The 11,064-nt window shown below is 40.7% G+C and overlaps 1 protein-coding gene across 1 annotated transcript; it reads right to left on the minus strand.

Annotated features, from left to right (window-relative positions):
* Nucleotides 1-2,440: 2,440 nt before the first annotated feature.
* Nucleotides 2,441-6,053, minus strand: Fscb (fibrous sheath CABYR binding protein). Its single transcript, XM_021179702.1, has one exon. The coding sequence runs from the start codon at nucleotides 5,854-5,856 to the stop codon at nucleotides 2,599-2,601; it is 3,258 nt and encodes a 1,085-aa protein (XP_021035361.1). The 5' UTR covers nucleotides 5,857-6,053; the 3' UTR covers nucleotides 2,441-2,598.
* Between the last annotated feature and the right edge of the window lie 5,011 nt (nucleotides 6,054-11,064).

The raw sequence follows: 11,064 nt of genomic DNA on the forward strand, positions 1-11,064 counted from the left end.
CTGGGTGAGTGGAAGAACACCCTCATAGAACCAGGGGGAGGGAGGATGGAATAGGCTGTTTCCTGGAGGGAGGGAAACCAGGAAAAGGGATAACATTTGAAATGTAAATAAAGAAAATAGCCAATAAAAATGAAAACAAAAATTAGATTAAAATATAATAACATCATTTACCTCCTTTTCCCTTCAATGCCTCCCATATGTCTCTCCTTGCTCTCCTTCAAATCCATGGCCTCTTTTTTCATTAACTACATACAGATAATATTTCTAAATGAACATTTACAATCTGCTTGTCTGTATATTAGTTTTCATGGGTGATCATCTAGTATTGGAAAACCAGTTGGTGAGCTCTTTCCTGGGGAAGACTATTTCTCCTGCTCTCAGCATTCCTTGGTTGCCTGTTCTTTGTCTAGGGTTGCAGCCTCCTGAGCTCTCCCATATTAGCAGGCTTATTGATATATTTCTTGTTTATCACATGTTTAGGTTATCCTTTTGGTGAGACTTTATGGGTATACATGCTGCCATTTCTAGGAGATACAATTTCACAACAAACTTTGTATCCCACTGACTCATATAATCTTTTCATCTCCTCTTCTGAAACAGCCCATGAACCTTAAGTATAGGCATTTTATTTAAGATGTGTCATCTGGGATTAGGCTCTATAACCACATTTTGGTTGATTATCATTTTCAGTAGTGGTATCAGTCTTTTACAAACAGGAGTTTTCTTGAGGATGGCTAAAGACTATACTTTTCTATGAGTACAAATAAAAATATTTACAATGTCCTTGAAAATTGTGCTGGTTTAGTAAAGTAGTGATTACCTATTCTCCTCCAAGACCCATGGACTTCAACTAGCCCTAGGTAATTAGCTGCAGTACCAGATATGATTTCCTTCTTGTTTCACAGATATTAAGGACAAATAGGGAACAGTTGGTTCATGCTAAAGCATGTATATCAATACTGCACACTCAGTTTATCCTGCCATTTCCATCATTAATTTAGTTCATAGGTGATATAGTTGGGCAGGACAGTTGGTTGTCTTCCTTATTTGGAATTATCATGACTATGAAAGCCAGTCTGAAGAGAGGAAGTTTCAGTTCATTTTCAGTCCAAAGGTCTCTGAATCCTGTGTCTGAATTTTATTGTGTCTTCACAATTGGAACTTACCTTCCAACTCTAGGATCAAGCAAAGGCAATAGCAATAGCTGGTATGTTTCTGGAGTCTCTTTGGCAACCCTGTCTAACAGCTGAAAACAAGGTTTCTCATTCCCTAGTATTGGGTGTTTTCATAGATAGATACTTGGCTGGGGGAAGGGGGATTGTCATCAACCCAGATGGAGAATTTACATTTATCCACATGTGTCACAGAACAATTTTAGTTGTATAGTTAATGGTATGGTTCCTTATGAGATTTTCAGACATATATACTGTTATTTTACCCTCCTTATACCTCTCTCATTATATATATATCCCTCTCCACTAATGAGAGTCCCTCCTTTAGTCTAAAGCCCACTTGAAACATATTATTCCAAACCCTACCTACCCTGCAAACAACATCCATTCATACTTATGTAGTTTCTGAAGTTATCCTAGGTTATGTACTCATAGCTGAAAATTTCAATCTAGGTGCCTCAGTTGAGAGAAAACAGGTGATATTTGGCTCTTTGGGTCTGAGTTACATCATTCACTATGGTCTTTTCTACTTATATCTATCTAACTGCAGATTTCATAATTTCATTTGTCTTTAGAGCTGGAGTATTACTTAGTGTATGTGAACCATATCTTCACTATGCATTCATTAGCTGAAGGTGATTTAGGATGTTTTTGTTTCCTTACATTTGTGAATCAAGTACCAATGAATAAGGCTGAGTATACTCATGTTGTGTAGGAAGTTGAGTCCTTTGGGCATATGCAAAGGAGTGGTGTACCTGAATAATACCTTAGATTTGTTTTGAGCTTCCTGAGTTATCCACACTGATTTCCACAGTGACTGTATAGGAAAATAATGCTTATCTCAGAAGGAGTCAATGGAAAGAGAATAAAAGATAGGATGAATCAAAACCAGAAAAAAATAGTGTAATTTTATAATGTGTAAATAAAACTCAAGGCATTTAAAAAAGATGACATCTTCAAGGAAGAAATATATGTGTGTGTGTGTGTGTGTGTATGTGTGTGTGTGTGTGTGTGTGTATACACACATATACATATATATGTATATATATATATATGTATATATATATATATATATATAGAGAGAGAGAGAGAGAGAAAGAGAGAGAGAGAGAGGTTAACAATAAGCAATCATTGTCCATGGATGTACTATAAAAATCAATGTATATTTTAAGTAATCATGACAACCATAAATTCACCTCATTTTAAAGTAGTTATTTTACATGCTATAGATTTGAATGAACATAACACACGGGTCTTTACATTGTGACTGATTTTATTCATTGTCCAACCTGCACACTTAATCTTTTAGGTATTCTTTTACTTTAATGTATTCATAAGAGTTCTTCCAGATAGCATCTCATTTTCTAAAGAATAACCTTCTAGAATCCACTTAAATTATTAGTTTAAGTTAACATCTGACTATAGCTCAGTTCTTTAACTCTATTTTAATGGTACCTTCTATTTTGAAAGTGGAGATCTGATCGTCCTTGGTTCCAGACACATCTTCAGGAACAGAATCTATTCCTTCAGACATTTTATCACTTGTCAAAGTAGGAGACTCTAATTCTTTCTCTGAGATGTCTGCTACCTGGGATAATCGATGTTCTTTTAGTAGAACCTGATCTGCAGGGGTTTGTTCTGAAGGTGGAAGTGGATCTTCAGCGGGCATCTTTTCCACATGAAACTCTTGCATAGTAACAACATCAGTTTTTAAAGGCGGATCAACAACAGGAGACTCTTCTACAGGGGTCTCAGGTGGTAAAGGCTGTACATCAACAGAAGCCTTTTTAGGGCTCTCTTCAACCGATGTTAATTGTGCTTCCACAGTGGCTTCTTCTGCAGGAGCCCCCTCAGATAAAGGAGACCTAACTTCAGCTGCAGTGGCCTCTTCTTCTGAGACCACTTTGGGAAAGACTTCCTCAACTGGTAGAGGCTGATTTTCAACTGGTGCCACTTCTGTAGGAATATTGTCAGTTTGTAGAATCTGAATTTCTGCAGGAGCTTCGTCTGTAGGAGCTAATGACAAAGGATGAACAGCAGAATCCTCTATTCCAGTATCTGCCTCAGCTGCTGGAAGTGGAGCTTCAACAGGGTTTTCTGCTATTGGAGCACCCTCAAATGATGAAGGCTGGGTTTCAACAGTGTCCTTTCTTGCAGGATTTTCATCAGCTGGAAGAGTCTGAAATTCAGCTGTTACACCTACTACAATGTCTTCAGTTGGCAGAGGTTGCACTTCAAATGATAAATTATCTAGATGGATCTTCTCAACTTCTTCTAGAGGACTTTCTAAAGGAGCCTTCTCAAAGGATGGAGGCTGAACTTGTGCAAAGGCTTCTTCAGCAGTGGACTCACCTGATAAAGGTAGGACCTGTTCAGGACTTTCCTTAGCTTGTGGAAGCTGAACTTCTGTGGGAACATCATGTGTAGAGCTCTCCTCAGTTGGTGGATGTGGGACTTCTGCAAGGCCCTCTTCAGCTGCTGGAGGTTGAACTTCTGCAGAGGCCTCCTCAGTTGCTGGAGGTAGAACTTCTACAGGGGCCTCCTCAGTTTCTGGAGGTAGAACTTCTACAGGGGCCTCCTCAGTTTCTGGAGGTAGAACTTCCACAGGGGCCTCCTCAGTTGCTGGAGGTAGAATTTCTACAGGGGTCTCCTCAGTTTCTGAAGGTAGAACTTCTACAGGGGCCTCCTCAGTTGCTGGAGGTAGAACTTCTACAGGGGCCTCCTCAGTTGCTGGAGGTAGAACTTCTATAGGGGCCTCCTCAGTTGCTGGAGGTAGAGCTTCTTGAGGTCCCTCTTCAGTTGGTGGAGGTGGAACTTCTGAAGGGCCCTCCTCAGCTGATGAAGGTTCTATAGGGGACTCCTCAGCTGGTGGAGGAACCTCTGCAGGCCCCTCTTCAGTTTGTGGAGGAGAAACTTCGAAAGAGCCCTTCTCAGCTGGTGAAGGTGGTACTTTTTTAGGGGCCTCCTCAGCTGGTAAAGGTGGAATTTCTGCAGGGCCCTCTTCAGTTAATGCAGGTGGAACTTCTGCAGGCCCCTCTTCAGTTAGTGGAGGTGGAACTTCTGCAGGCCCCTCTTCAGTTAGTGGAGGTGGAACTTCTGCAGGGGCCTCCTCTGCTGGTGGAGGCAGAACTTCTGCAGGGGCCTCCTCTGCTGGTGGAAGCAGAACTTCTACAGGGGCCTCCTCAGCTGGTGCAGGTAGAACTTCTGCAGGCCCCTCTTCAGTTAGTGGAGATGGAACTTCTGCAGGCCCCTCTTCAGTTGATTGAGGTGGAACTTCTGTAGGGCCCTCCTCAGTTGGTGTAGATAGAACTTCTGCAGTCAGGTTTTCTACAGTTCCCTGTTTAGTTGATGGAGGCAGAACTTCTGCAGTAGCCTTATCTTCAGAGACTTCCTCAATTATTGGAGGCTTATATTCTTCAAATACCTCATCAGTAGCAAATTTCTCATCTATTAAAATAGCAATTTCTTCAAAGTCTGCAGCTATCGGAAAATGAACTTCAGCAGGTACTTCTTTAGAAGTCTCTTCAGACAGAGGATGTTGAACTTTACCAGATGTCTCTTCAGCAATAGTAGACACTGCTCTTCCCAAGTCTTCAAGCATAGAGTCAGTTGTTAAAGCTTGAACTTTCTCAAGCACCTCTTCTGAGAATGGAACCAGATCTTCAACAGGAAGTTCTGAAGTTCCTTGAGGATACTGTTGAACAGAAGGTTTGTCTGAAAGAGGCCCTTGCACTAATGTAGGACTAATATCAGCAGGAGCCTCTACAGAAGAAAGCTTATCAGCTGGTGGAGCCTGTATATCCACAATGTCTTTTGCAGTTGTAGTGGCTGTTTCAGCTGCAGAGGTCTCTTCAGCTGGAGATGGTGCTTGGATAGGGATCTCCTCTGTCAAGATGAGCTCTCCTTTAACTGTGGCCTCACCATCTGATAGAGCCTGTAATTCACCAGAAATCTCCCCTTCAGTGAAAGACATCATGACATCAGGGAGTTTTTCAGTTGATAGTACCTCTATTTCAACAGAACCATTTATTTCAACCAAAGGACCTTCTTGTGCAATAGGAATTGTTCCTTCCTTCGACTTAGTGACGGAGCTACCTGGCATAGACCTGATAGTAATTTCTAACTCACTGAAGTAGGTCTGTTGTTCTTTGTCCACTTTTTCTTTTGGGCAAATGTATATCAGACTCCAGTCACCAGTACAGCTGGTCTGTTGAGATCTGTCTATTAAATGACTGGTGGGTCTGCTTGTTGGAATCTCTACTTCTGGAATACTCTGTGGCAATTCAGGAGCTATTTCTCCAACACCAGCTGTGTTTTCTTCAAGTTTAAGTGTTTTATCAATGAATATGACTTCCAGTTTTTCTTCCACAGTAGGGTCTGTCTGAAGAGATTTGTCAGTCATATCCTGGACAGGCTTTCTTTTCATCCAAGTTTTCTGAAGTTGAGAGGACAGCCTAAGAGACTCATATTCTTTTCGAGAGTAGTTGTCTTTACTTCCAGGAATATTACCAATACTATGAGTAGCTTTAGGGGCAGGAGGTTGTACTGAAGCCATGGCTTTCCTTTTTTCTGTTATTTCAGTTTGCTGGGACTTATCTACCATTGGTTGGCTGGGTTGTCTTCTCCTTCTATATTCCTGCCTTCCTAATGATATAGGCTCTTCAGGTTCTTCACTTTCTTCCATTTCTATTACTGATGATATCCAAATTTATCAGTCTTCAATCAATTAATCATTAAGAATCATAAATGTACCAGATGGTTACACCTTTCCCTTCGCTCATTGACTTTTTTTATTGAGCTCAAGAAAAAATAATTCATGAATTATACCATCCTTTACTACACTCCTGTTGGATCCCACCTTACTCATTCATCATCTTTCTTGGTTTGTTTCTGTTAGGACAAATCTCACTTTTAGAAGCTTCCCTCAAGGATCTGTGACATCACAACCAATTCTTACAAAGTTCCAGAAGTTATATTCTCAGCAGTTTTCATCTTGTATTCACAGAAGCAATGACAAAATAGAGTATCTACTTTTTTAAAAATCTAGTTGAAAGGAGAATGTCTCTCCCAGAAGAACAACAAATTTACCTCAAGAAAGCCACTAATAATTAAAGGTTTTTGAGCTTGCAACATGGTTGTTTTCTTGAAATTATAAAATATAACTCAGAATCCTAGAGCAGGTTTTCAATTATTAGAGTTAACATATGTGTAGGAATTTCTAATAAATAGACATTTATAGGACTTGAAAAGAAGCTGCTACTCTTTAGAAGATCCATGATTCAGAAGTCAATATCAATAGAAGCTCCATTCTTTTGCTTTTAAATTTCTTCTGCTTTCATTGAGGGAGTTTCACAGGGGTGAAAGGAAAATGAGAGAGGTGGAGAGGAGGGGCTACACAGAATATATTGTATACATTTCTTAAATTTTCAAAAAACAAAATTAATCAATAAATTGTATTGAAGTGTTGGAAAAGATAAATGCCACTGAAACAGATCATAGGTGGCAAGATGGAATTTTATACAGAGATAGAGATGATGTAGAGATGGATAGATAGATAGATAGATAGATAGATAGATAGATAGATAGATAGATAACCTTTCACTCATATATAGCACAAGACTACTACAAGCTAGAGATTGGGCAAAGATATGCAAAAACATTCTAACAAAAATCATGAAAGAAAAGAGTTTTAAAATGAATTCCAATGAGTCAAAATAATGTGTGGACACTTTGCCCCTTCCTAGAATTGGGAACAAAACACCCATGGAAGGAGTTACAGAGACACAGTTTGGAGCTGAGACGAAAGGATGGACCATCTAGAGACTACCATATCTGGGGATCCATCCCATAATCAGCCTCCAAACGCTGACACCATTGCACACACTAGGAAGATTTTGCTGAAAGGACCCAGATATAGCTGTCTCTTGTGAGACTATGCTGGGGCCTAGCAAACACAGAAGTGGATGCTCACAGTCAGCTATTGGATAGATCACAGGGTCCCCAATGGAGGAGCTAGAGAAAGTAACCAAGGAGCTAGAGAAAGTAACCAAGGAGCTAAAGGGATCTGCAACCCTATAGGTGGAACAACAATATGAACTACCCAGTACCCCCCAAAGCTGGTGTCTCTAGCTGCATATGTAGCAGAAGATGGCCTAGTGGGCCATCAGTGGAAAGAGAGGCCCATTGGCCGTGCAAACTTTATCTGCCTCAGTACAGGGGAATGCCAGTGCCAAGAAGTGGGAGTGGGTGGGTGGGGGAGTGGGTGGGGGAGCATGTGGGAGACTTTTGGGATAGCATTGGAAATGTAAATGAAATAAATACCTAATTTAAAAAATAATAATGAACATTCACTAAATCATTAGTCTGAAAATATTTCAAAATTTTCCTTACTACTTCTAGACAACATGAAAGCAATTGAACAATCCCGATTTTGCACACAGAGGTATTATGGATACATCCTTATACCATCCTCCAAATTCATAAATTAAAACCTAAACCCAGAGGTTCTTCTAAAAACTACCTACAAAGTAGGTAGACACAGATCAACTATGTCTGAAACATTGATTATCTTATACTTCCAAGTCTCTAGAACTCTGAGAATTCATATGCTTAAAACTGACTGAATATTACAAAATAATCAATGAATATTACCAATATAAATAGATGATAAATATCTGTGATGCCTATTATTTTAATCATTACACATTTAATTCATATATTAAAATGTCAACATATGATTGAAACGACCCATATATATGTACAATTGCTATGTCAATTAAAACTAAACATACATTAAGAATGTACCTTGCAAATCTTACCTTTCAAAAATTATGGTCAAACTATCATAGTATATTTATTCTTTGTTTCTACTAGTAATATTGAGTTCATAGCCATGAATGATCATGTGTAACATAATCAATGAATGATTTTGCCTAAGATTCTAAACAGGATTGTAAGCAGTTTACGGAGCATCTTCTCATTCTAATTTTTTAAATTGAAAATAGAATCTTTTCACATACCCTATATCCTGATTATTGTTTTCCAGATCTTATTCCTCCCAGTTCCTCCCCCACCTCTGCTCTCCTCTGGATCCACTCCCCTTCTGTCTCACATTAGAAAAGAAAGGGCTTCTAAGGGATAAAACACAACAAAGTAAGATGCAAAAGATAAAACAAAAACCATCACATTTAGGTTGAGAGAGGCAACCCAGCAAAAGACAAAAGGGCACAAGAAAATGTGCAAACATTAGAGACACACTCATTCACACATGCAAGAATCCTACAAAAATATTAAGCTGAAAGCTACATGATATAGTGCAGGAACGGGTTAGACCCTGTCAGTCCTGGGCTTGCTCCTTCAGTCTCTGTGAGTTCCTATGAGCCTTGCTCAGTTGATTCAGAGAACCTTGATCTCCTGGTGTTCTCCATCCCCTCTGGATCTTATACACTTTCTTCCTTCTCTCCCATGGAGTTCCCTAAGCTCTGAAGGGAAGGATTATATGTAGACATCCATTTAGATCTATGAATTCAAAGGTCTCTCTCTGATTGTGGTTCTCTGCATCTGTTTCTGTCTGCTGCAGAAGGAAGCTTCCATTTCTCATGTTTGTTTGTTTGTTTTTATTCTTTAATTTATTTTTTACTGTCCAGTCATCATCCCCCTCCCGGTCCACCTCCTGACTGTTCCTCAGTCCATTCCTCCTCCCTTGCTTCCCCATCTCTAAGAGGATGAACCCACCCACCCCTCCAAATACCTTGAGGACTCAAGTCTCTCCATGGTTAGGTACATCTTCTCTCACTGAAGCCACACCAGGAAGCTCTCTGCTGTATATTTGTCGGGGGACAGGGGGTGCTCAGACTAGTTCATGCATGCTGCCTGGTTGGTGACTAAGTGTCTGAGAGATCTCAGGGGTCCAGGTTAGTTGAAACTGCTGGTCTTTCTATGGAGTAGACCTCCTCTCCAGCTTCTTCCAGCTTTTCCCTAATTCAGCCACCGGGGTCACCAGCTTCTGTCCATTGGTTACTTGTTAAGTATCTGAATTTGACTCAGCTGCTTGTTGGGTCTCTCTGAGGGTATCCATGCTAGGTTCCTGTCTGTAAGCACAGCAGTAATAGTGTCAGGCCTTGGATCCTCCCCTTGAGCTGTATATTAATTTGGGCCTGTTGCTGGACCCCCCTTCTCTCAGGCTCTTCTCCATTTTTGCCCCTGCAGTTCTTTCAGACAGGAACAATTCAGTGTCAGAGGCTTTGACTGTGGGATGGAACATTCCTCCACTTGATGACCTGTCTTTCTACTGGAGGTAGATACTACAAGTTCCCTTTACCCACTGTAGGGCATTTCATCTAAGGTCCCTCCCTTTGAGTCTTGAGAGTCTCACCTCCCTGGTCTCTGGTACATTCTAGAGGGTCCCCCACCTCCTGCCTCTTGAGGCTGCCAGTTTCAATTCTTTCTACTGGCCCTCAGGGCTTCAGTTCTGTTAACCCCCAATACTCAATCATGTTACCCTTTTCCCCTCCCTGGTCCCTCTCCCACCCAGGTCCTTCCCTCCCTTGACTCCCAACCCTGTGATTTCTTTCTTCTCCCTCCCAAGTGGGACTTAAGCATTCTCACTTGGCTTTATGCTTACACTTCTAAATTTAAAAGAAAAAGTGGGAAAGAGCCTCGAACTCTTGTGAGACTATGCCGGGGCCTGGCAAACACAGAAGTGGATGCTCACAGTCAGCTAGTGAATGGATCACAGGGCCCCCAATGGAGGAGCTGGAGAAAGTACCGAAGTAGCTGAAGAGATCCGCAACCCTATGGGTGGAACAACATTATGAACTAACCAGTACCCTGGAGCTCTTGACTCTAGCTGCATATGTATCAAAAGATGGCCTAGTCGGCCATCACTGGAAAGAGAGGCCCATTGGACATGCAAACTTTATATGCCCCAGTACAGGGGAACGCCAGGGCCAAAAAAATGGGAATGGGTGGGTAGGGAAGTAGGGGGGAGGGTATGGGGGATTTTTGGGATAGCATTGGAAATGTAATTGAGGAAAAGATGTAATAAAAAAAATTAAATTAAAAAAAAAAAAGAGCCTCGAACTCATTGGCATGGTGGAGGGATTTCCTTAATTGTTCAAAGTCCTTAGTGATCAGTGATCAAATTAAAATGACTCTGATATTCCAGCAATATCAGGGTACACCAGCAATCAGAATGACTAAGATAAAAAAAACTCAGGTGACAGCACATGTTGGGAAGGATGTGGAGAAAGAGGAGCACTTTTCAATTGCTGGTGAGATTGTAAACTGATATAACCTCTCTGGAAATCAACCTGGACCTTCCTCACAAAATTGGAAATAGATCTACCTGAAGACCCAGCTATACTACTCTTGAGCATAGGACCCAAAAAATGCCCCACAATACCACAACGGCACTTTTTCCACAATGTTCATAGCAGCCTTATCTGTGATATCCAGAAGCTGGAAACAACCCAGATGTCCAACAACAGAACAATGGATTTTAAAAATGTGATTCATTTACACAATGGACTTCTACTCAGCTATAAAGAATGAGGGCATCATGAGTTTTGCAGGCAAATGGATGGAACTGGAAAATATGATCCTGAGTGAGGTAACAGAGACCCAAAAGGACATGCATGGCATGTACTCACTAATAAGTATCTATTAGCCAAAAAAGTACAGAATACCCAGGATCCAACCCTCAGAACTCAAGAAGGTTAACAAGCTGAAGGGCTCACACTGTTTCTCAAGGCATATGCATATTCCCACAGTTGATTTAAGTGGCAGCAACATCATTACTCTCTTTTTAAGGCTTGGAGATTTACCTTTCTTGGTAATCTCACATTATTTAGCATTTCTCATTTGACTTATATCTATTAATTATTAAACTGTG

Source organism: Mus caroli, unplaced genomic scaffold (genome assembly GCF_978045245.1).
Source record: "Mus caroli unplaced genomic scaffold, Mus_caroli_1 scaffold_14, whole genome shotgun sequence".
NCBI classification, from domain to species: domain Eukaryota; kingdom Metazoa; phylum Chordata; class Mammalia; order Rodentia; family Muridae; genus Mus; species Mus caroli.